The sequence below is a fragment of the Polyodon spathula genome, chromosome 19, assembly GCF_017654505.1.
Source record: "Polyodon spathula isolate WHYD16114869_AA chromosome 19, ASM1765450v1, whole genome shotgun sequence".
Taxonomy (NCBI): domain Eukaryota; kingdom Metazoa; phylum Chordata; class Actinopteri; order Acipenseriformes; family Polyodontidae; genus Polyodon; species Polyodon spathula.
Genome location: NC_054552.1, coordinates 22,946,313 through 22,973,288, shown reverse-complemented (window position 1 = coordinate 22,973,288; position 26,976 = coordinate 22,946,313). Strand labels below are relative to the sequence as shown.

The 26,976-nt window shown below is 39.9% G+C and overlaps 1 protein-coding gene across 9 annotated transcripts in view; it reads right to left on the bottom strand.

Annotated features, from left to right (window-relative positions):
• The window catches only part of LOC121294469 (neogenin-like), a 164,362-nt gene that overhangs the window by 18,010 nt on the left and 119,376 nt on the right, over positions 1–26,976 (bottom strand). For 6 of the 9 annotated variants that reach the window (XM_041218185.1, XM_041218181.1, XM_041218182.1 and 3 more), the window contains exons 8-16: positions 17,739–17,958; positions 15,923–16,077; positions 13,634–13,782; positions 11,184–11,322; positions 9,476–9,525; positions 7,055–7,199; positions 4,723–4,833; positions 2,805–2,999; positions 1,839–1,934 (exon numbers count right to left, since the gene is read on the bottom strand). In XM_041218185.1, the coding sequence (XP_041074119.1) occupies positions 1,839–1,934; positions 2,805–2,999; positions 4,723–4,833; positions 7,055–7,199; positions 9,476–9,525; positions 11,184–11,322; positions 13,634–13,782; positions 15,923–16,077; positions 17,739–17,958 (1,260 nt within the window). The remainder of the gene's footprint in view (positions 1–1,838; positions 1,935–2,804; positions 3,000–4,722; positions 4,834–7,054; positions 7,200–9,475; positions 9,526–11,183; positions 11,323–13,633; positions 13,783–15,922; positions 16,078–17,738; positions 17,959–26,976) is intronic. The other 3 variants (XM_041218184.1, XM_041218189.1, XM_041218190.1) reach the window with 1 other exon arrangement.

Below are 26,976 nucleotides of genomic sequence, written 5' to 3'. Positions count from 1 at the left end.
GTTCGCAAGATCAGCACCTTGAAAAATACAAACGCACGAGTCTGACAGGCTGTGTGTTTGTACCCACAAAGTCAACGATCCCCAAAATAAGTGGGCTTCAACAGCATGACATTTTGCACACAGTGGCGTTGATTTTCAAATTACACTGATTGTAGCTATCAAAATAATTCTGTACTTAGCTACAGAGGTCGAAAATATGCAGCTTAGAATTACACGCATCTTATTAGCTGACATGTATTTTAATTGTAAAACACTATCTGGTAGTACATTTAATAAAGTGATCAGTTTCCATGTGCTACACTTACGAGGGAACCTCAGCAGTGTTTTCAAAGTATGTTACTGGCTGAAATCTTAGCCAGTCAATAGGGAAAGCTGCTGATTGATTATTAACAGGAACAAAGCTGTTGAAGGGGCAGGGACCATTTCACTCACCAATTGAAATGACCAAGGAAGTGCAACATTACCTGAAAGCATGTCTTGCAAGCAGATATTTCTTTATTTTAGTGTAGTACCAGATACACCACCAACTTGATATATCACGAGTGTCAGGGCAAAATATAAATCTGCTATATATCGAGGGCCGTGATATAGCGAGAGACACATAGAAAAACAAATACGCTAATAACAAATACTCTACAACCACTCCCTCATTTTATTGGGGGCATCGGGGTCCAGTATAAATCCTTGACGCAACCCGCGTTCTCATTTTTCGTATAAAAAGCAGCACACCGTTTTAACTTGTACAGTGGAGGATAATTGATTCTCATCAACTTGAGTCACCAATTAATTTCACAAGTCTTCCTCAAATGCACAAACCCGCTGCATTGAAATAATCCATTCACAACATAGGAGGCTTGTTGCTAGGGAGCGGACGTCACTGCCCTGTGGCTTTTGCTAGTGCATTGCTGCCACATGTGAACGCCTCACTGGCTAAAATAAAAACCACTTCAGCAAGTAGATATTTAATTTGCTTTGTGTTATTGTGCAATACATGTGTATATGATAACAGTACGAAATTAATGCTTTGTTTTTAATTGTTTTGTATATTGTTGGTTGTGATGTGCAGTACGAAATAAAATAAATAAACTGTCACTCTAAGTGCACAGTAAAAATGGGGAGCCAATTCCAGGACCGCGATATATGCGAATCCGCAGTATAACGAAGGACGATATAACGAGGGGTTGGTGTATCATGTTTCAGAACTACTGTACATAACAGAATGGAAGTGCATAACAGGTAAACATTGTAAAATGTTAGCTACAAACCCTTTACACTCTTATGCACTGTGAGAAATACAGACCTCATCATTCAGTTCAGGTCCTCAAGCAGACACTGCCCGTTAAGTTTGTAGTTTGGCCACAGACGGTTGTGTTGTGAACTGAACCAAATTTAAACCTCCTTGTACTGCCAGGTAAATTAGCTCACTGCTACATCTAACCCAGAGAGAAAGAATAATGACCACAATTTGTGACAATTTATCAGTCTCTGCTTGAGAAGCGCCAAAGATTGAATGCATTGAGACATGACGGTCACTCCCTCTCAAACGCACCACAACTTTCAAAATGGAACCGGGCCTATGCTGTTGACTCTACCCTGTGCTACAGTCTTACCTGACAACGGGCCTATCATGTTGACTACAGCCTGTGCTACAGTCTTACCTGGCAACGGGCCTATCCTATTGCCTCTAGCCTGTGCTACAGTCTTACCTGACAACGGGCCTATCATGTTGACTACAGCCTGTGCTACAGTCTTACCTGGCAACGGGCCTATCCTGTTGCCTCTAGCCTGTGCTACAGTCTTACCTGACAATGGGCCTATCGTGTTGACTACAGCCTTACCTGACAATGGCCTGGTAGCCGCACTCTCATACACTGGTATCCCCTCTCCAACATTGTTGAAGGCTTTGAGTGTCAGAACATAGTGGGAACTTGGGTCTGCAACAAGAAAAACACAAACACAATTTCAAATGCAATCTTTCCGCTAGTCAGACAGTTCCACCGAGACATTCCAGAATTCATCATTTCTGCAAACTGCATATTTAAACATTACCCATTGATTTCCAGTGCATAACAAATTATGAAGAACTTCAAATTATATTTATTGATTTTTCATTTTATAAAATTAGTTTTAGTATTCTTTTTTTTTTATTATTGTTTTTTTACCATTGCATTATTTCCTGTGGGAGCACAAATCATATTAAAGTTTTTCTGTTATTAATGCCACGTAAAACTATTAAATATGGCAACATACAAGTTCAATAAAGTTACTTGTCTACAATACACACCTTACTGTCTAAAACGGCCTGACAATGCAACTATAAAATACGTTGAAAAACAAGCAATAAAAACCAGTGTTGAAAACAAAGCAAAACAAATGGTTATGTCTATGATATGCCAGTGTACACAAACATCCAAGATAGATTACAGCAGATGACAGCTCAGTTTATGTGGAGGGCCTAACTCTCTATAATGGGCTCATCTCAGCCATCAGTAAGCACTGGGTCTTGATGTGTCAAAAGCCTGTGTGTGTGGCTTGAGTTCCAGATCCTAGGCTAATTTTCAACAAAACTGCAGCCTTAAAGTAAAAGGCAGAGACTAGAACCTACAGCCTCAGAATCCTTTTCATGGTGTTCCACAGTTGTGATGTCAAAGCCACCCATTAACTTAGCCATTGTTGCTTCTTGGTTCAATGTATCTCACAAATTCAGATTTATCTCAATGCAGGTTGACTGGAACATTGGTGTTTATTATAAACCAATACCATAGCAACCATCCTCACACCCCAAAGTACAGCCCTGTTCTTACCCAGGTTCTCTATGGTGTAGTAGCGCTGCTTGTAGTCCACCTTGATGGTCTGAGCGTGGGGGCTGCCGATGCCGTAGCCGATGGCGTAGCCCCGGACCACGATGTTCTGGTTCTCCGGTGGTGTCCAGCTGACCACGATGCTGGTGACCAGCGGCCGGACATGCAGAGAGCTGGGGATGTCCGGCACTCGGCTCTCTGAAGGAGAGAGATGGGGGTCAGTTTAAAAAACAGCAGATGGGTCTTACCAAATACCCCTTTGAACCAATTAAATTATCATGTGACTAAAACCATAACTCACACTGGTTTTTCATGTAAAATACATTTTGAAAGAAAAAAAAAGTCACTATTACAGCATTTTCTCAATTACAATATAAAACACTTAACTTAAGCGCAAGTGAATTGAGTCTGCTGCTCATCTCTCATCTGACGCCTTTTTTTCACTCTCCCTATCTCCTGTCTTATGGGTTTACAATAACGCCCATAAACTCATATGTATCATTATACCTCTGTAAACACCACCTGTCTTTTTTTAAATAAACCTTTTCAATAAATCCCCTACTGGAACTAAACAGCAGATATCATAAACTAGCCCTGGAAAATGATTACAAAACCCACAAGCCTTCACTACGGTTTGTTATATGCTTTTAGCATTAGTGGTTCTGCAAACATAAAAAGATGTATTGGACATTACAAAATGAGTGTAATTTTAAAGCCAGAGCAAGCCACCTCTAACAGCTGCTGCCTAAGAGCATTAAATGGCTTTCAGGCATCAGGATTAAGCATTAAAACACTTGGGTCTGCTTTGTTTGACGCTGCAGTTCCATTACAGATAGATTGACGTAGTATTACTAACCAAACAGAGAATTCCTAATTAGTCTCTGTGTACCAGTAATTTAAAGTTACTTATAGCAAAGTTGAAGCAAAAGGCTACTGTGAAAAATGTAATTAAAACAAAAATCTGGAGATAGAAGTGTGCCACTTTCAAGAACAAAAGACCAAAAAAATAAAGATCTTTAAAAGCTTTTAACATGACAGAGATTTTCTTTTCTTTATTGGCAATTCCCAAACAAAGGCAGATGTCTTCCAGATTCCTCGCTTCATTTCACAACAGTCTAATTAAAATCCCAAAGAAATTGTATGCAATCTCTCGGTCCCCAAACCTTGAGGCACGTTGCACAGCTGACAATAAGAAAAGCAGGAATAACAAAAAAAAAAAAAATATGACAAACTTCAACAGTAATTGTGTTGCCTCTTGCAAGAATGCTGGAGGAGTTGAAAGAACTCCAACATTAATTAAAAACAAAAACTGAGGCTGCCCAGTGCACATGGTCCAACACATGACTGGATAGTGGAATCCCTGACATACTGGAATATATCAAAACATGCACCTCTCTGTTGCAAGACTGTCATGATGGGCAACGTAGCACATGGGTACAACAGATCAGTATGTACAATTTAAATCCCTCATTGAAACATGTGCTTCTTTGAAAACTGTATTTTTCAACCAATGTTGCAAATGGAGGTGCATGAAATAAAAGATGTCTGAAATAATTTTGTTGGCTACCACCACTTAAATTAGTACAGTCCTACAGTCCCAACACCCTATTGACATTATGGACAGGGGTGTCTTTTTTGTCTGCAACCCCTCTAATTAACGCCATCTAAGTAATTAAAACTAAATGTAAAAGCTGTCCCTATTTTAGTCATGCTATGTTCTACAGTTCCAAGTCATCTGTATTACTTTTGTAACCTGAGACCACCTAGTTAGGTTGGGTAGCTAATTTTATTTTATTTTCTTCACATTAGAGACAAAATCAAGACACCAAATCAAAACATTGTTAAGTTACAAAATTAGTAAAGAGAGTTTCTATACACACACACATATATATATATATATATATATATATGGCATGCATACCATCCAGGTCGCTCTCAAATGTCTCTGCAGTAAGCCAGTCTGTCGCCGGGCCAGTTCCATTTGCAGTAATGGCAGCCACACGAAAGGTATACTCTGTGCCACGCTCCAGACCTGGGAATATAGAGGTGAGCAAACATTAATATCTCAGGGAATTCAGCTGAACCTACAACATTCCATTCCACATATTTCTCCATTTTTATAAAATATTTTCCCAATTATTTTAGCTGAAGAGGCTGAATCCTAGGGCTCAATTTCCACAAAAGCAACAAACACTGAAACAGACACAGGGTTAAAAGCTTTAAAAACCAAGCCATGTTCTTTCCTCTTAGTTGCAGAGAAACATTCTTGCGAGTCCCTTATTAATTTTCCCACCACACCATTACCTCCCTGCAGCAGGTGTTACTACCTACAGTGAACAAAAGAGTTCCACGTTTCTAAGGGGGTTCTGATAGCTGTTGCACAAAAAGTGAAGTGTAGCCGCTTGTTAAATGGACTTCACCAGATGGGTGAAAAAAAAGTGTAAAGGAAGTCTGGAAAACTACAGAAGAATGATAAGGGGAAGTTGTTTTGAGGTCGGATAAGCCTTGGTTATTAATGCTTTAAGAAAGCCGGTAGAAGCTAACTGTGCAGGGTGAACTACCCAAGTGTCAGGCTCCCGCTGGGAACACAAGAAGAACAACACAGGCTTTCATCCTCCGGGCACCAACAGAAGTCAGTCTTTTGTTCTGGTGACAGTAGAGTATTATGCGCAGACAAAACAAACTAAGCATGTTTGAAGCATTTTGTATTTCTAATAAATTTGTTTTGCTTTGATTTCTCACTTCCATGTAGAAGCCCCTGCTGGGAGAAGTGGAAGCAGCAGCAACAGCAGGCTTCTCCACAGCTGAACAGAGCTGAAATTCCTCCTCCCCTAGCACTACAAAAAACTCTACTTTTTTACCATGGGGTCTTAAGAGTAAACAGAAAATCTGAAGGAGGGAGCGAGGCTCTTAATTGGATATGATACCAATCAAGCATCATTCAGCTGAAGATTTACCAAACTCAAATATGAATACGAATGAAATGGTGCTGGAAAGTCATTGTTCTTTAGTTCTCTTCCACATTTGCTCATATTACTAAGTCGATAGAGTAAAGGTGATGTTCAAAGGTCCAGTAAAGTCTGTAGTTTCACATGCAGTGATTGTTTTGCATTATTAACAAGCAGTTGGTCGTGATTACATTGAATTATTAACAAGAAGCTGGTAGGCTGTTTGTAACTTTCCATATTGCCTGCTCCAAACCATTCTCTAGGGTCACCAGTGAAAACTAGATATTGCATCTGAAGCGCTTATGTAAATCACATTTATAATGTAATCTTGTTTATAAAATGACCCTGTAAGAAAACAGAATAATAAAAGAATCTGAATTAAGTAGATTAGCTGTACATGTCAAAACGTTTTGATACAACACAGCTGAGCCTGTCACCGGCAGTCAAGTGGATCCCTCTTCAACTCCCTCTCAATATTAATTTTAAACAACTTTGACAGAACAGTCAATTAAATATCCTAATTCCAACCACAGCAAATTCACCTTTCGCTCATGCAGCATTGTATTTTAGGCCAGTGTTCCTCAACATTATGCTGCAAAGGTATAAATGCTAAATGGAAATACACACCCTAAGCCCTGTACTTTGTCACCTTTAATGGAAAACAAACTGTTTAATGAGGATCACAAATTGGTTGTCACATTGTTTTAAAATGGTTCCTCCTATAAAATGCAACAGTTAAAAGCTTTTCTGTGACTGTGCTGAACTGCAATTCTGCCTGCATTCAAGACCAATTATCTCACAATCTTCAAGAGTCTTCCCAAAACACTCTTTGATATTGAAGTGCCACTTCCACGGCGTAGTCATTTCCACCATAACACTCATACTGCAGATGAAGTACCTTACCTGAAATACATTTCAAAAACGAAATTTTTACATGACATTTTCCTTAACAGAGTTTTGTCACCGAACTGTCTGGAAATGCTCAAATAGTAAAACAATAGACCCTTTTGTCCTTAAAATGAAGACTGTCTGTTGCACACAGCCCACATTATCTGAAATGGTGTTCATCACTTCAGGGGAACATTTTTCAACAGTAATCTGTGTAACAGGATGGCAAGAATTAATGAGTGCCTACTGAAAAGATTACAACCCATCAACACATCAAGGACTAACCAGGGCATGTCGGCAGCACCCACAGAGATGAATGAGATGCTGAATACACTTGAGAAATAGGCATGTGCGGCACCAGTAGTAATGCTACCAGTTTGTCCGGCACCACAGCACAGTGCACAGCCAAGAACCCACCGTCTATAAGCTGGAAGAGCTGCGTGCCGCCTGTGCTCTCCGCCGCCTCACTCTTCCGCACCCCTTTCCGATAGCGGATCTTGTAGCCTGTGATCTGCCCATTGTGGGTGCCAGGAGGTGGGGGCTGCCACTGAACCATGATGCTCTGGAGTTAAAAACAGACAGATGCATTGATGCCATGTCAGCCATGGTTCTATACATAACGCTAAAAGCAGTGGTGTCTCAATATCATGACAACATTATGCACATTTCTGGTATGGTTTAAAAAGAGTATTTCTGAAGGTTTTCATCAATATAAGGAGACATATCAGACCTACAGATAAGTCTTGTAAATAATATAGTTAAGAACTGCAACAGTAAGTCATTTTTTCCCCAAAAAGGACCTTTGCTTCAAGGGCTGCCATAAATGATTTGCCTTATTCCATAAGTGAGGCCCCTGTGTTAATAATGACCTTAAATATCAGCCCCGTATATGACTGTAGAATGTTAACATAGTTTTATTTTGTAAGTCTGTGTTCTTTAAAAGGAATGAATCATTTCTTTCCCCTTACGATATAGTCAGGAAAACTAGGATTGTTCTCAATCTGTTTTTTCTTGGCTAATTATACTCCATTGATCAAATAACCATCTACCGATTCTGCCAAATGAACCTGAAATCACACAGTAAAAACAGCAGCTGTCTTAATTCAAATTTCACTGACTGGCTCAATGTCCTGCCAAATGTTAACAATTACATTGAATATTTAACCTTGAATAAAATGTTTACCAACAGCCACATGTATAATTATATAATAAATCTCTCCTCCCGCTGCACATCTATGACATAACTGACCTAAAGTACCTCCTCGCTGCTTGTTTCTTTATTGCGCTGGTCACTGATCTCATGATTTCGGCTTCAGACATTGATCTTTATTCATATAATATAATCAGTAAGACAAAGATCCTCATCTGGGGAAACAGCAATCCCCTTTTTCCATTAATGTCTGGCTTCCTGCGCTAAAGCAGAGGTTAACAGGTGACATTTATAATCATTGACTGCTGTAGTGGAGGCAGGACTTTAACTGTATCCTTTCTGCCAAAACTACCTTTAGGAGGATGTAAAAACAGGTCTGAGCAAAGTTAAACTAGGATGGAACGAATTTAACAATGGATACAGTATGTATATTCCCATGTGTGTTTCATTTTGGGGTTGGCAGGGCCAGTGCAACTGCTGCCTATCGTATCCCCAGCCAAGATCGACAACTTGGCAAAGCCAGAAACCTCCCCTAGCATAGCTCGTTCTGCACACCACGCAGTAGTGCCTTTACAAGGAGGGAACATGTAACAAAATATCTTTAATGCATTCAAAAAACATAAGCTCTTGACCTATCTGTACATGTATGTCGTGTGCAGACTATCTTTCTTTCTTTCTTGCTTTCTTTCTTTCTCATTAGAAGAGTTATCCCGTGCAGTTTGGGTAAGAAACAAAAAGAAAACATCAAAAGTGTGTTGTGTTAAACCTCAGAATTGTGCCGTATGTTCTATGCACGAGATCTGTTACACATCTGTAACGATTGTCTCCAAATACAATCAATGCAATAAAACAGGACAGAAGGACAGAGCAGCTGAAAAACATGCTATTTACAGTACAGCACACTTTATTAGGTTAACATATTGCTCTAATATTAGATGTGTGTGTGTGTGTGTGTGATAATGAGGAGTGTTGAGAGACCCATAAAGTGGTGCAGGATTAAATAGATAACACTCCCGGCATTGCTGTGTCTCAAACAAGCACACAATGCAGGGCAATAAGAGAAATGGAGGTCATTCCAGTCCTGCAGGCAAACTAACTAACACAGTAATCCTAGAGCAGCAGAGAGGATAATTAACATAGTAGCGGTTTCACTGTCTGAGCCAGGGGAGCCTTGCAAAATTAAATCTTTATTTAGAGTCAATTAGTTGATTTTCCTTACTCTTTTGTTCCCCAGAAACACTGCAAAGAAAGTCATTGAGTCCAACATTCTTGTCCATATCCATCCTCCCTCCAAGGATAGAAGTAACACATTCAAGATTCAAACTCTATTATCCAAACCAATTGGAACCAGATGATCAGTAAAAAGCGTTACTTGACTTAGACTCTTATACTTTTATCTTAGACATCTGATCGAGTGTTTTAAACTTATGTGTGTTTATATTATTGAATTGTTCAGACTTGAATTGGACTGTAAAACTGTTACAAGATAAAAAGCCCCTTTACCTTTAATTATATAAAGTATAGGACGGTAAATAGCAGGTATAGTATGCTGGTTAGCACATTTTCTAAGACAACAAGATAGAACAGCATCTCATCACAAATGCCTTGTCAAATTAAACAGCCTTGCACATTTTCATGAAGTCTGTATAGCCTAGATTAGCTAACAAAAGGGCAGGGCTCATGCTTACCTTGGAATTGCGCACTTCCAGCGTTAAGTTTTGAGGAGGAGCACTGGGAACTGAGAAAAAAAGATGAAGAAAAAAAAGAAGCTGCTTTAGTGTCGTAAAGAATGAGCTTTCATTCTCATAATTGTCACATTCATAGCAAATGTTTCAGACTGAATTATCCAGAGCAGCAAGCTGTTTGTTTGGTTTACTGCTTCAAGATACTTTGTCTTAGATACATTACCTCAGCAAGCGTTCTGGATTTCCCCGGGCAACTCAAGTTAAAAAGCTTTGTATCAAAGTGTCTTGTAAGCATTCAGTAAGAAGTTGAGCTGAAAGCACTGCCTGTGCCACTTGGGCATCTCATTTTCATTTCATTTGTCTTTTTTTTTTTTTTGAGGGATCATCGATATGAAATGATCTCAAGTTTGCACTTAGACCAATAATTATTTTTGAATTACAGCGAATGGTTCCTGATTGGCAATGTTATTAACAGTTTTATATAAATTATAAATACCGTAATTGAAATCAATAATGATTTATAGAACCCTTTCTCTGAAGCTGTCCAGATAAGCAATCGATTTTTTTTAATCTGTTTTAAATGAGCAAAAACCAAGTGGTGGCAGAGAGCTAGTTTTCCCTTTCATTGCCCTTCTGCAATTTCTATACTTTTAATAAAACTTCTTTGACGGATAGCAAATTTAGAGTACCCAATTATTTTACTCCTGATTGTCTCCCTGATTTAGAGCGTAGTTATGGTCACTCACTGCAGCAATTCCCCACAACAGCTCACAGGAACTGAAAGACAGTGAGCCTCCTCCGATCCCCCGACCAAGCCAATCACCTCTTTACACCCATAAAGGACAAAGGCCAGCCCTACAGTCCAGTGGCCTGGCCAGCATGGGCTGCTGTAGCCTTTCTAATTTGGAGAAGTTCCAGAGCCATTGCAATGCTCCCTATGGAATACCCAGTGAAGACCAGTGACTTCACACAGCCAGGACATGAACCTGCACTCCCCGGACTGTACCCTGCACACCATGCAGCTTTTACCAGATGAGCCACTCGGGGACCAAACTGGATAGTTTGGGGGGGGAGGTTTTTTTTTTTTTTTTTTTTTTTTTTTTTTTTTTTTAAGTATGTAATTGGGGGCTCCCGAGTGGCACATCTGGTAAAGGTACTCCGCCCAGAGTGCTGTATGCTCCCTATAGTGTGGAGATCGCTGGTTTGAATCCAAGCTATGCCACCGCCAACCGTGGATGGAAGTTCCGGGGGCGGCCCACAATTGGCCAAGCGCTGCACAGGCCGGGTAGGGGTTAGGTCGGCTGGGGAGTCCTTGGCTCACCGCATACCAGCGACCCCTGTGGCACTGGCCGGGCGCCTGCAGGCTGGCCTGTACGCAATTAAGAACTGCGCCGTTCTCCAGCGCTGCAAGTTCTGGATATGTCTGCACGGCACACTTGCAGAGTGAAAAAAAGTGGGCAGCTGATGGCACTCGTTTCAGAGGGTGCGAGTGCTCGTCTTCGTCTCTCCTGAGTCAGTTCGGGGGTTGCAGAGGTGAGCCGGGTCGAATAATAATAATTCCAAATTGGGAGAAAATTGGAAAAAGGAATAAAAATAATTTACATTTTTAAATGGTGAACTACACTGGAACAGGATACAACTTACTTTCAGTACAAGCACTTCCTACGAGTCATGAGACCTGTGTTTAACACACTGAATTCAATACACTCACCATCCGAAAAAGTCCTGGCCACTACATCTTCTGTGGACACACCCAGCCCATGTTTGTTATATGCCACCACTCGGAAGCTGTAGTCTGTGTATTTCTTCAGCCCGTTGATGGTATAGGAAAGTCCTCCTACATCTACATCCTGAAACATGGGAGACACACACTGGTTACCAAAAAGCACAGAGAAGTACTTTTGGTAAACAGAAATCACCTAAATCCACACAAGGCAGCAGTGAGAGCTTGCAAAGGTGTGAATGGGCCGAAATGGAAATGCTGTGCTTCTGAGAGGAGAGTTTTTCATTATTTAAACATATTTATTTAAGATAGATGGATTGTTTAGAGTCTGATACTCTCAACATCCTCTTGCAACACATAGAACAAATGTTCTTGGTATTTCAGTGGGGACAGGTTATAGTTACACTCTGGTGTACCACATGTCCTTGAAGAGCAGACAGAGGTCTTGGTGGGGCTTTACATTTCTGAGGACATGACGACTGAAACAGAAAAGGACACACACTGAACCTAAACAACAATTCAAAGATGATTTGATTGTACTTGCTTGTAATAGCTCTGAAATGCCATACCAAGCTCTTTCAAGATGTCCAAAGCAAGTTTCAGAACACTGGATAGGCGGTTGTCTATATACAAGTACTGTGAAGTGCTGCGTGCATAGCCGGGATTTGCATATCAACTTTGTTTAAATGTTAATAGCCCACCCCATGCCAGGGCACCTCAAAGTGCACATTTTCAAAGTACCGTATTCCATTGAATTTAAGACGCGCTTTTTAAACAATTTTTTTTGCTTCTCAAAAATAGGCTGCATCTTAAATTCGAGTACAGTAGATGACGTGTATATTATAATCGCCAACAAAAGACGCGACTGCCCGAGTACTCAAACAGCAAAGTGACTGACTGCCGAGAAAAGACAAAAAAAGGTGTCGGCATTTCTACAAACAATACCAGCTTGGACAGATCGGAAATGCTGATCAGACCCCCGTATTTTTCGTCATGCCAAGCAACAGTTCAGTGCTGTTGTGGTTGCTGGGTTACATGTTGTCTGATGCCGTGGAGTGTTGTGTCGTGTTTGTTGTTGCCAGGATCTGTGATGCTATAGTCAGTGATTGGTGTGTGTACGACAGAGACACCATCTTAAGTATTACACAGTGCACAGCACAATAACCAAGCTCTGTGGGTAATCTCCAATAACACTGTTTCATCAGTTTTGTACAATACAACAGCGTAATTGAGGTTGTGTCTTTGTAAATGCATATTTATATGATGTTTTATTTTTTTCCCTCAAAACGAGGGTGGCTAATTTGGACTGCGTCTGAAATTTGAGGGCATCTTAAATTATAATGGAATATGGCACTTTTACATGAGAACACATGTGTGTACCTGCAAGTTCACCACAACGATTGTTAACTGACAATTGAGCCCTAGTCAAATAAAACAAGTCACAAAGCTGGACTGGTAACCTGCCTGTGACCTGCATTCCACAGTGACTCTCAAGTGCCCCCTCCTCCCAGGGTTCATTCCTAAATGAGTCCATTGTAGGAATACTTCCTCTGTGGACCCACTGTCAAGAAATATCTTTAAATAAATAAACTCACCACAGAATGGTTCTACGCAGTGAATATCACACCTTGCTAAGCTCTCACGCAGTCAATTACTCACTGTATTAGAGGTATGTCTTTTTTTCTCTAGGGACACGCAGCATCATTTGTTCTAAATTTTCCATGACATTTTATCTACTATCATATTAAAAGCTCTTTAAAGCTACGAAGCTGCTTGTCTCTCTAAGAGCTAAATCACTTGATACACATTAACATAGGAGGCGGGAGATGGGGGACGCAGATAACTGATGCATGCCATGGGGTCTCTGGTTCAAATGCAGATAAATTTAGACTGTCTTTAGACAGTCATCCATAATTCAACTGAAGTAAATATAGTACCACTAAACCAGAATAATGTACATGTGTGTATTTTCCATCAATTCTACAGTATTCAAAATGTTAAATAAAATTACATTAAAATACAGATTTAGCAAATGGCACAAATACAGATATTTATATAACAGAACAGTAGATTGTAATGGCAGCTCTACTACTACTGCACATCAACACTGCAGTATTCCAACAGTAGTCCAACAATTTATGGCTCATGGGGAGATATCTGTCCTAGGGCTCAGCTCTGAGGACCCAATTAAAACTCAACTATTGATGGTGCAGGGTAGCAGTTTTCAAACCCCCACCCCAACCAATCATTCTCTGCCCACACTACATGGACAACACACTTAAATCTTAGGTATCTTTTAAATCACAAGTGAACACATAGTGCCAGCAATAAAAAGAAACCTGTTAGCAATGTAGACCATTTTGGCGACAATGTTGTTAAAACGTAACATGAAAATCCAGTTTGTGCAGCTCCCCCCCTGCTCGAACTCAGTCTGTCACCTGCTCGTTCCCCAGTCCCTTCTCCATGTAGTACAGCTTGTAGTTCTGGATCTCTCCCTTCCCTGACAGGGGCATCTCCCAGCTCACGGTGATGGAGGTTGGAGACGTGGCGAGCGCTCGCAGATTGGGGGCAGGACCAGGGACCTGGACTGGAAGGGGTGGGAAAACAAGCAGGGTTAAACCAGCATACAACAATCAGTTACCATAACCCCACTGCTTTCTACTGTATACCTTTAAATTAGTTGAAAGGCTGTCTCAGCGTTTTAAGAATGCACGCAAAAACGAGGTAGCCTCTTAAATACCGCCAGTAATGAAATATTACATTACAATTGTATTTCAAAGTGTACTTGCTACTGGTTCTAATGGGACATCATTCTGTTAAATTACATTTGGGCAAAACTTCTCAAAAAGTAGCACACACACAGAAAGGGCTAAACTACAGGACACTTTATTCAGACACATAGTATATCTGGATTTTAGCATGCTGATATCATGATATAATCAAGTGCAATATGCTTGCTGATGATGACTGATGGAGAGCACCCACAATATTATACCTGTATCTGTACTGAATGTAGCTCAACACAGGATCCCTTTAAAACAAAGCAGTGGTACGGGGTTGGGTGGGAGGGGGTGCTGGGGGGGGGGGTTGTCAGACAGGCAGGCGAACAAACAGCTGCAATCAAGCATGATTCTATGATAATTTATTTGAAGTATTTTTAATTAGATCTGGTTAGCAGAACAGAGAGAATTGTAAAACAGGTTTACGATACCTAACAGTTGTTTACTTTATTGAGATCTGAATCATTAGTTTCAATTAACAGCCCTGCAGAGTTCTAACAGCCTCACACTGCACCAGGGACCAGGTCAAATAAAAACTGTTAGCAAGCAACTTTCTTTCTTTTTATGACAATGTGGTTTTGTACCTCATAGAAAATGATACAGACTGAGGGGAGAGGTGGGGCCTGATTAGTACCGTTATTATTATTATTATTATTATTATTATTATTATTATTATTATTATTATTATAAAAATATTAATAAACTGTTTCCAGTTTCAAGTAGTGTACTTGGTTGATTGCCCATTAATTGCTGTTATTACCATTATTTTATTTATTTTTAAAGTATTATTTTGTTTTAGTATTTGCATTTTATAATCCTTAACTATTAAACAGTGCTAAAAGAAATGCAAAAAGAAACTTAATAAATCCAATGGCAAATGTTTCGACACTGAATGCATGAAGTTTTCTGTAGCATTTCTAAATGTAGCATTTGCATTTTGTATTTGTTTATTATAATTTCTTTGGAATTGCATCATTATTGCTATTAAATCATTATTACTTAATATTTCCTTATATATTCCATTACATATGATTTAACTTAATCTAACTAAGCATATAATATACAGCGGAATAGCTCAAACTGCAACACATTGTAAGTTATAGTTCAAGTCTGCCAAGTCCTCTGCAGAGCTATTTGGAAAGGGCTGCTGTTGACAGTCTGGGTCCTGCGTCTCTCAGTAGCAGCAGGTGGTCGTGGAACCAGGTCAGCTATTTAGCCCTCATCCATAATCATGGAGAGCTGCAATACGGAGCCAGACAGGAGCGGTGGTGTTGTGACATTCCCTGTGGGACAGAGACGCCTGCTGGCAGAAACTATTAACCAGCGTGTGGAGCCATTGCCAAGAACAGAGGAATCACAGAGCTCTCAGAAACACAGGCTTACCGAGGGGAGAAACCAGTCTCCACATGCAAGATGATGCAGGAAGAGCTAATCATGTATGAAACAAATAGAGGAATGCCGCTGAATGGTTTTACATGCAGCGAAGGAAATACGACTTAGATTGCATTTCAGTTTGAGACGTTCCACATTGTGTTAAGGATCTTCCCCTTGCCTTTTTAGGATGTTTGCAATCATTGCGAGTGGTCCTGGACTCCAACACCGAGTTGTTTTCTCTATATGACATTCATTGTTATTTTTTACATCTGTATGTAAGGGGCCCACACCCAGCTGTAATCGTCTTCCATGCGCACCCATCCACATTTCAACACCTTGCGATGCTTTGTACGTCAATACCCAGTAGATTAAATGCAAAGTTCATGCAAAGTTTCCTTTATTTAACGTGACTGGTTCCAAAATATATCCGCCTAGATTAACTCATAAATAAGCAGGTCTCAAGAACATCGTTTTATCATAACTAGTTCCTACATAAAAATGTGCAACATTTGTATGAGTGCCACCAACTGTACACACACGTTACACGGCAGAGATTCATTTCAGAGACCTTACCTTCAAGCTGTGTGGCCACCTTGAGAGGGGAGGAGCTCTCTCCTGGCCCGTTCCTGTTGTGTGCCACCACTCGGAACACGTACTTGGTTTCAGGCATGAGGTTCTGGATGGTCACCTGCAGCTCTCCTGGCCGGCTGGTGTTCTCAATCCGCTCCCTAGCAGCATGGAAGATAAGAGTCAACATTACCGTGCCTTTGCTGTCCGCTACCAGGCATACGAGCTATTAAAAAGAAAGACCTCCTTTTTTTCTTCTTTTTTTTTCTTAATTTTGTTGAACTAAGTGCTCATGAAAAAGGACAAAGGCACTGGGTACAGTCAGACACGGTGTAAACCGACACCATGAGAGTTTCCCTCAAGTTAATTTGAAAGCGGGCACGCCTCAGTGCCTTTCAGATGTGTATATCGACTAGGGATATAAATAATTTGTTTTTTGTACCCCTATTTTTTTTTATCCCCAATTTAGAATGTCCAATTATGTTCCCTCACTGCACCAACTCTACACAACAGCTCAGGAGAACTGAAGGTCAGTGGCTGTCCTCCGGTCCCATGATCAGCACACATGGCACGTGGCCACTAGAGGCCACTGTTGCAAAGCGAGGAGAAACAGACCTCAACAATATTGCTTCTGCAACCCTGTGTAAACCTCTGACTGTATGACCCCCATAAACACCATGTGGGTGTGCCTTTACCAGGACAGCCACTTTGGGACCCCACTAAACTTATTTTTGTATAAAATAAATACATAGAAATTCAGAAAATGGTCTGAACCCATTAATGATCCCATCCTAACCAAAGGTAAAATCCTACAAGGAAGTGAATTTTGGCACTGCATCTCATCACATCTCTGATTTACATGTTAAGTAGTTCCTTTAGCTTTCCCCATCTGATGCACAGGCTGAAGGGAATGAAAAAAAGCAACACCAAAGACACCCCAGAATCATCTCCAGATCTTGCCACAGTGACAGATGGTATTTCAGTTTTAATTACAGAAATAACAGATGTGGAAATAAGCTACATTTTGCTAGTTTTATCATTCTGATGTCAAGGCACCTCAAAAATACAATATTTGATTCGCTGCAATAAGAATCCAATATGTTTTGTCATTATTTTTCGTAGGTCTCACCTTTTCCTATATGAAAGGCACACATTGTGGTAAAAGTGAGTTAGATTTATTAATATTAACTTATTTGAAGCTGATGAAAACATATCGGTCGCTCATGCAGATTGTTCAGTGTTACAACTTCCAGTCAACTCTGAACTGTCGCATGAAGGAATGCAGTCAAAACTGTAATTACAGCAGCCATGGTACTGCTAGGACTTCAATACATGAAGCTTCTGGAAGTTTGAGTTATTTTACAGGAAATAAAAGGCAAAAGAAAAATAAAGCTCAGGAAGAGACATAATCTAAAAAAAAAAAAAAAAAACATTCCTATTTGTTTTTCCTACAGGAATGCGTTCCCAGAACTAGTGTCGGCTGCGTTCCTTTAAGATGGGAACTCTAGCTTGGAAAGAGTGCCTTCTGCAATTGTTTGGTTCACAAATAGCCAAAAAGAAAAGTACCATTCAAAATACATTTAACACAATATGTGCATCTTTCATATAAAACGCCAGATCTACAAAGTGATGGTAATGGATCACCTATACCTATTGAACGCTACACTGAGAAATACTAAAATAAAAAGTTCAGTGACAAACAAGTATTTTTGACAGCACTGAACTATTTTTTAAACAGTACAATACATATTAGATAAAGTTTACTGGAGTGATTTTGTCTTTCTCTTTGTACTCCAATAGTCGTTTTGCGTGAGCCCCTCACCTGGCAGCACCCTCCTGGCTGTAGTAGACAGAGTAGTTGATGTTGTCTCCGTGTGGCTCCGCGGGCGGGCGCCAGGTGAGCTTGATGAAGCGCGTGGATACCAGCGATGCCACCACATCCCGGGGGGCCGAGGGGGTGGGTCCGGGGCTGCCCGCTGGTGCTACATGGTCAGTAGTGGCACTTGTCAGTGAGGTGGGAGGGGGTGTTGGAATGGAAACATCTTGGCAAGTGCAAATGGGAGGGCACGAGAGGGAGGAGGCAATATAACAGCAGGACAGATAGGAAGGGTGAGAAAACAAGAAAAACAAAAGAAAAAAGTAACAAAAACGAAACCACGGAAATAAATAAAAAGCCACAAAAACACAATGGCAAATGAATGTAACATAAAAAAGACCATTAAACTGATGGCTAACATGCAAGCCCACTAAAAAAAAATAACGGGAGAAGGAGACATCACTACGGAGCAAGCAAACCATTCACAGGTATGGCTGTTGTATGAACGGTTTGAGTTTGGCTTTTTTTTTTTTTTTTAAATTTGCATTGTGTTCTGTGCTAGTGAAAGGTTGCAGGATTGAGAGCAAAGGAGACTAAAATCCTCAGACTTCATTTGCCTTCTTTCAAGCCCTGGTCCAGCTAGAAATGTGCCCAGAGAGCTCTTAACGCTAGTCCTTCTAGCCCTTTGTTTCAACCAGTTCATCTCCGTCCTTTGTAAATATGCTTTGTAGACTGCTCTACATAAAGGAATCATTGTAGCCTCACTATTTTCAGTCTCAGATGCTGAAGGCAGGATCAACAATACTGTCTTAAAGAGCTCAATGCTTGCGGTACACAAGCACCTACTCCTCACTGTCTTAAAAGGAGTGCTAAGTAAGGTTTCAGTATGCTGCCTCCAAGGATATTTTTTAAATGGAGCTTGACAATAGCTGATCGTCTTTCTGTCCGATAGTCTATTAGAGTAAATCTTCTGTCTGATAGTCTATTAGAGTAAATCTTACCTAAAACACAGGAAGCAATGTTTAATCTACTGTTTTTAATCTACAAATCTTAGCACAAGAATTTCTGTCTCTGTGATAATTTTGCTCCAAGTAAGGTAAGAAAGTCTTTTAAAAGTTTAACTCCCTAGCCTTTTTTTATTTTGTTGACAAGCCAAAGCTTTATTACTCTTTTTATTAATTATATTTTTAAATTATATATTTTAAATATAGCTTGTTTCTGGGGAAACAAATCTTCACAGCCTGTTTGCTCTGGACAGGACAGTTTCACTTATTAGAAAAAACAATTCAGTTCGAAATTTTAACAAATCATTTACAGAAAATGTATTTAAAATAAGAAATGTATTTAAGAAGGGAGTTTAGTTTTTCAATTGCCCTGGATAAAAATGGTTGAAATGAAAACCTATTGGGAATATTTAAGAAAAGAGCTTGAGAACCATGATACGGAAAATTCAGCCATTTTGCTCATCGAACCCTTGGCCTCTCTAAGACACAGTGGCCCAATCCAGGAGACATGGTGGTTTTGTATGTGGACCCTGATCCACAGAGAACTGTGTTGAGATCCACCAGAACTTGCTTCACATGGGCCATTCCTGACCAGCCGGCTGATGGATATGACAGTCATGATAACCGCGGCTGGGGCAGAGATGGACCCAGAGGTGAAAAGGCTCTGATCGCCAATGCACTGAGCTGCCCAGCTCCCCTGCAACTCCTTTATAAAACATTCAACTCCTTAAACAACATTCCCACCCTCCCAAAAGAACAAAATATTACAGCTTTTCATAACATGTATATTTTAAAACATAAGTAGTGTTCCGCATTTCCAGTTTATTACGCATTTTACCAAAAAATTACAGGATTTTTTTTTTTTTTTTTAAATAGGATGTTGGTTTTTACTGATGTATACCCTATTTTTGTCTATTATTCAATATTTTTTGGTACTACTTTCTAGGAAATACACAACATTTTGATTAAAATGCTGTTTTATTTTGACTGACATTGTAATAAGCAGCCCTACACTGTATCCTACGATACAGAAGACGTTTAGATGTCCGAGGACCAAATAACATTCAAACGTGGTTCTCTGTCACTTCACTTCACATTATCACCTGATCATGTTGGCCAATCAAAGTCAGATTATTGCAGCAATTGCCGGACGTTGTAACTACTAGCATGATAAAATATTAAATTAAAATACTTACATGAAAATAATAATTTTTAGTGGATGAGGAATGGGGAGAAAAAGTAAATCAGTTTATGAATATTTAAAAGAAAACGAATGTTTCGAAGTATACAAAAAGCAAAAATAACAAAAGTGAGTCAGATGAGCCAGAAGACGCATAACACTGCAAATATTTTGAGGTAGATGTTCGTGCTGACAATAAAAGAACATACAGAAAGATAAGCAACACATTAAACTAAAACAATAACGTGAACTGAGAGACACACAATCAGTTTATGAAGCTTTTACATGTGCTTTAACAAAAAGAAAGCGCAGAATGACTGTGTTAATGAGTTTGTCAGAGCGCTGTGCTGCACTGGACAGCCACTGTTTATTGCAGAGAGGTGTGTATTGGTGACTTCGTGCGACGGTACTGTCCATCAGCTAAAACACTGCCAATCTTAAATCGTAAATATTTTACAGAAAATGGTGATGCTTTGGTAAACTTATGGAACGCATTGATGGAAATGTCCAGTGTGACATTTTTGACGCACCTCCCGATGGCTTGCACCACCAAGTTCTGTCAATTTTATTTTATTTTTATGATTTCAAGGCGAATAAACCTGGCTTTGTTTGTGGTGATGTCATGTTCATACCGTAGGTACTGTTTCTGCCAACACAGCGATTGCCCAAACGTTTGCAAAGTACCAGTAACATGGGAAAATGCATGTGGCCTTGACTTACACAGATTATGCTTCTTCATACATGCCAGGGATATTAAGCTTAATCAGAAACCAGAACTGCTAGACCAGAAGATAAAAACCGAAAATGCGGAACACTAAACAGAAGATTCCAGCTTTAGTTATAGAGTACACTGATACTGCATATTATTGTGCACATAACTTTAAAAAACAACATATTACATTTGCAACTCATGTGTGTTAAGCACTCAGTCACGTCACACATTTAAATGAATGTATCTACTGGTATGTAATAGAATTACATTATCTTTGGGGGGGCTGTGACTTGGGACAGGTATCTCTGTACCATACCAATAACATTTACTGTAAACTACATCCTTCATATGTGAATATCCTTTATAAACCAAAAACAGCTCAACAGGCAATTAACTGGGAATGGACACAAAGACTTGTTAGTTTGGTTTCTCCCATTACAAATGCACCGCAAGCAAAACTGCTCTGAACGATCAAGCATGCAGATCTTTCAACCCTCAACTCTGCTATGAAAGAAAGAGTTTGATAAAAGTGTTGCATTTTCAGTGTCAAAGGCTAGGCGCATGCGACACATATGTATGTAGAAAAGGGAGAATAAAAGGAAATAAGCGACTCCTCCTACTGAAGCTTCTCACATCTCCTCTGCTCTGACAAGTTTGTTCTTTCCAGCACTGTTGGCTTGCCTCGTCAGGCCAAGCCCTAAAGGGTTTGGGCGAGGATTTCATTCACTGAAGATTTCAGTTTTATGGAGAACAAACCAAAGGCCTTTCTCTGAATGAAGTGAAAATCAAGAGGGTGCATGCACAGAGACTCACTCGAGCCTCTAAAATCTAGCACATTGAAATCCACCCTTGTTTATAAGAGACCACTGTGCTCAGGCTGGAGATTCAACAGTAAGCACATAGCACTGGGGCTTGAAAAAGCTCACTCCAGCAAAAAAAGATCTTAGCAATACCCTAGTGTTAAGGCTTTTGGCTTTATGAAAAAAGCATTTCAGCAGGTCTGCTTTAGAAAATTCTAAATGCCAGATTACCTACTGTGTAAAAGGCAGTGGCAGTACTACAGTATGTTCTGGCTCACAGGGCAATTCGCTAATAGAGAAAATGTTTTTATAATGTTCATAAGTAGACAGTCACCACAGTGTATGCGTGGGCAATGTGTGCAATAGAGGCCTTCCATGCAAAGTATCCTGACAGGCCAAGCCCAGTCACATGACAGTACCCTGTGTAGCTGAGAAGTTCTGAGCCTGTGCCAGGCCAGTGGCAGAGCACAATGCACTCTGCTGGTGTACCAATAACTCTGCAGTATTTACATAGCATTCACATTTCTGTAATGTCATCCCTTGATCTTTTAGCTGAATAACTAGATTTGTTATAGAAACCACAGTAACCTACTTGTGAGAATGAATGCCGCTAGCAAGTCCTATCTCAATTGGACAAGAGGTTCTCTAGATACTGCGTGTGTAAAACTTGCACAGCCACGTACTGTATGCCCGTCTCTGGGGAATACACGTCTCCAGCCAGGGATAAGAAGCTCGAAGTAGCAACAGGCGCACGTCTTATCAGTCATGTAAAATACATGTACTGCGCTTGAGGGATTTGGAGAATGCACTGTGAATCCTACATGAGTAAATGAGGTTTTTACAGGGGTTAACCAGGCACCTGCTGAGCTGCTCAGCTTAACTGACCCTCCGCTTCTTGACTACATGAAAATCTCTCATTTGAAAGTTGTTCACCTGAAGACATACAATGCTGTCTTTCCACCCGATTCTCTCGAGTGCTAATCACACAGCGTGTGGGATTATTCAGTACTTAGTCGTGAGACTTCACAAGGTTTCTTGATAATTCTTTGTGTTTTTTTAAGACAGGAGCTGAATAGAATCTTTTAAAATCACACTCTATGGATGCGTGTGCAACACTAGATCACCGTTCAATATAAAACTTCTCTTCAGAGTGTACTTAGACAGTTGGCAGCAGATTTAGTAGTTGGTTTTACTCCATCTGGTTTTATTCAAAGTTAAATTTTAACACCCCTACTGTGCACAGAAAACAATCCACTGACGGAAATTCAAAGGAGCACCTAAATAGAAACTTATATGAACTACAAACGATTTGTAAGAAGTAGCTGATCCTGTCTCTTATGGTACATTAAGTGTTTCTTCTCATGGAATAATAATTAAGGTATTAACCAAAACATGCAGCTGCTTGACTTGCTGTATTCTTCTAACATTAGTTTATTAAACAAGCACAATTAGAGACCATAAAATAATCAAAGGAATGAACACAAAACAGTTTCAAAATCTTCTCTTCCAGACCATAATATACACCGACAACCTAAAGACCTCTTTTATCTCTATTCTCTGTAAAGCACTGCAGCACATTATTTAAAATTCAAACTCAATATGATGCCTATGATTCATTGTTTTTATTCAGGGATGCCAGTTACTTTCCCTCAATGTGCCCATGTCCTCTGCAGCAATAAAACTTAATCAGTAACAAGGGGTTTTAGAGGTGGGATATCCTGAGGAAAGAGCTTAGAAATCTGCACCACCCAGCTATAAAACTAGGATTGTGTGGTGGTGAAAACAGGAGAAAGGACTGGGGCATAATAATGGGTTTACCCCAGGAGACCACTGCCTAAATAAAGCATTCCCGCTCCAAGTTAAAACTGCAATGGTATGTTCCTATTGGGAATACAGTGAAACCTCAATAGTCAGGGGACAAACTATATATATATTCCCAGGGAGCGGCGCACAATTGGCCAAGCGCTGCCCGGACGGGGAGGGTTTAGATTGGTTGAGGAATCCTTGGATCGCCGCGCACCAGCGACCCCTGTGGCTGGCCGGACACCTGCAGGCCTGCCTGTATGCAACTCAGAACTGCGTGGCTCTCCAACGCTGTAGTTCTGTAATGGCTTCACGGCGGGCTTGCTGTGCGGACGGCACACGCTTCTGAGAACATGAGTGCTTGTCTCTCCTGAGCTAGCACAAGAGTTTCAGCAGTGAGCCGGGTTGGATAATTGGGCATTCCAAATTGGTAGAAAAAAAAAAGAATCAATCTGGGAATGTAGTAGGAGGCTAATTGTGAAGTGGTCTTTTTATTGAGGTGTCCTTAAAGTGCAGTTTTTCTGCAGTTATGACCTTGAGAAATTCTCCAAATAAGGAGACTGCATCTACTGTGTCCATACCCTCAAACCGTTATGCTGCACAATCCACCATCTTAACAAACACACCACAGATATCGGTCTTCCTACATCTAGTTTGTTGTCAATCAATTTTACTGAATGTTAGAAAATGTTTCTCAGGCTAAAATGACGGGCCTTCAAAACAAACAAGAAAAAAAATGACCATCAAATTCTGTGGCATTTCACCATCAAGATTATTTTTAACCTGGAATTAATCTAAAAATGTAGCTGTTCGGTCATTTTACCAAAAAGAAAAGCTTATTCAAGTTTTAAAGATTATTTGGATGACAGTCTTAAGACAAAGGGTTTGCTGTTAGATTTATAAAGTCTGAAACCAGCATAAAACATTACTGAACAAGAAGTGGAAAGCTCCATGCATAATTCACCGTTTCATGCTGCTAGTCATGTGTTTAGAGAAATCATTTACTAGCACCTCTATTTGGAAAAAATGCCTTAATCTTAAACCGAGTGTACCTTTTCAATCACATACCACCTACACTCTGGAAAGTGTCATCTAATACTACCGAACTCTGGATCTAATGAAGTCTGCATCATTAAACTGAACTGAAAGAGCCTTTTACTGTAACACCCACTTCTTTCCAGCAATCGCCATGCTTGCCACTGAAGGTCACACAGCAATGATGGTAAAGTATACATTACATAGACAAATACTGATCGCATCTCATACTGTGTGAGGAACGCCTGTATGTTGATTTATTTACAGCCAAAGCAAGGAGTGTAGTCTGCCTGCTGGGTATACACACACTGGATAAGATCGCTTTATTCTCAAAATCTGTTTGTGCTGGAGTTCTCAGTTTCCATGCTGCTGCCTTCAGCTTTGCACATACTTGCGTTACATAAAGTATTTGTTTGATGGTTCCAAGTAGCTATCCAAAATGACAGCTTTTGACCATCTCCTGTTGCCTGATCAAGCACCCCACAGAGCTGTTCTCACAGGGTGCATTGGAATGAAGATACATCTTCACATGATACGTACTGTATTGTGCTGTGACAGACGATTGGGCATCGTGATGACCACATGCACTACAGTAGCCATGAGCTCCTGTGCCAGTACATTACGTCATAAATGAGGTCAGCGTGATGCTGAGATTGATTAATTGGTCATTGCATCTTTTGGACATTACAAATTACATATACAAATGAACAGCTTAGTCAAAATTCCAGTACATCTTATACTGCTCTGTACAGAACTAGAAATCAGAAAGTTAAAAAAACACTTTATTTGTGAGTCCAATGCTCGGTTTCGTGATTTATAATAAGCCAACACATCACTTTGTGGTTCTCCTGCTCAAACAGACATGCAGTAAGAGAACCCCAACACGCGACACAAACTTGAAGTACATATTTCTGATGTTAATAAATGGATTCTAAAACCTTGATTAGATTTTTTTGGAAGACGACAGATATTTCCTCTCTGGCAATAGATGATTAAAAAAATGAGATAAAGTTTACAAATTTAAATGTAAAAAAAAATTAGCAAAACTGATACAATTTCAAGTTATTTGAAAACAGGAACTAAGACATGCACTTAAAACTGTACTATGCTGAAAAAAATAATTTACAACTGAAATGAAATGACAGAAATAAAATACCAATTAAAAATGAAAAACCCCAAAAATTGGTTTGAAAAAGAGTATATACTTCCTATAGCTGAATTCTTCAGTGTGCACGCTGTACTTTGTCTGACATTCAACAAATCAATTCCTAGGAAATAACACTTAAAAGAGAGGCTTCCTGTGGCTTTTAAATGCACTTGTGTATGCACAGCGAGTGGAAGCACTCATTGGAACCCAGCGCACGTCTCAGCCTCACTGTTAGAACTGAGTGCGCAGTGGTGCAACACTCTCCTAATGAGGAATAACACTAACATTGCACTCAATGCTAACGAGGGAATGCATTTGTCATTTTGAATCTTTAAATAGAGATTAAGGCGATAATGAGGAAGTAAGCAAAACACAATGGGCAGTGATGACGCAACATAACTCATATAACACTAATACTCCTTCCGAGCTAGAATTGTGACAATAAGCACATTAACTTCATCACAAGTTCACCAATATCCTGACAATATAAATATCAATACACAGAAGTGGTGATATGATAAATACAGGTACTGCATGGATTACAGTAGTGTTCAGTAAAACAAAACATAATTAAAAAGGATAAGACAGCTGTAAACATATGCACTGCAGTGTTCTGCATTGTATTACAGTACTTTATATCTGGAAGACTTTAACAGTGCGCAATTTATGTATAAACCTTCCAATCTTATGCTTTATTTTTTTATGCTGATAGTAAGTGGGGTTGAAATCAGTTGATACTTTTATGTCAATAATCCATTTGTTTTAGCGCAAAGCTGTGTTTAACATACCGTAGTACCGATAAAGGATAGCTTCACCTACTTTATACGGTCACTCAGACAGCTGTAGGCACCCACAGCAAACAGACGCAAGTGAGCTCCTTTTATGTCGAGACTCCGTATACAATGAAGTGGGATGTCAGGTGAAGCCCAGCAATCCTGCCACAACAAGGCAAGTTCACTTCTTGAAAAGCAGGTAATGGACCTACAGTCAACCTCCACAAAATCCGGTCTGTAGCACAAAACGTGTGTTCCTAATACCCACGAAGGATGTGAATTTGGAGCTCACAACTAGTTTTGTTTGTGCTAGGGGTCGCACTGAATGGTCGACCTCAGAAACTGGTAGTTGAATAATCGCACGTCATGTGAAGTCATTGTAAAGTACGCGGTTTCAGATGGACGGAAGTGGAGCTGTGGTTCCAATCCATGAAGATATAAATTACATTTTATAACATTAATAAATCATTTCCAAGAAGCTTTAAAACGTAGTGCACAAACAGCAGTGCTTTCACAAACAATACATGACCTCTTATTATGTTCAACCTGTTTGACTATTGGACCACACCTGTCAAATAAGTCACTGATTTACCCCTAATTTAACAGCTTCAACCCAAACACAAGCTGTTTCTTGCAGTTTTAATGCATTATTTTCAAACTAAATTAAATGGAAACACACTTCGCAACGGTGCAACAGAATGAAAATTAGACTTATCGTGTTGGCTGTGAAAATGAAAATAAAGTCTAGAAAACCAAAAGCAAATCGACCGTGAACACTTTCGTTTGCTTG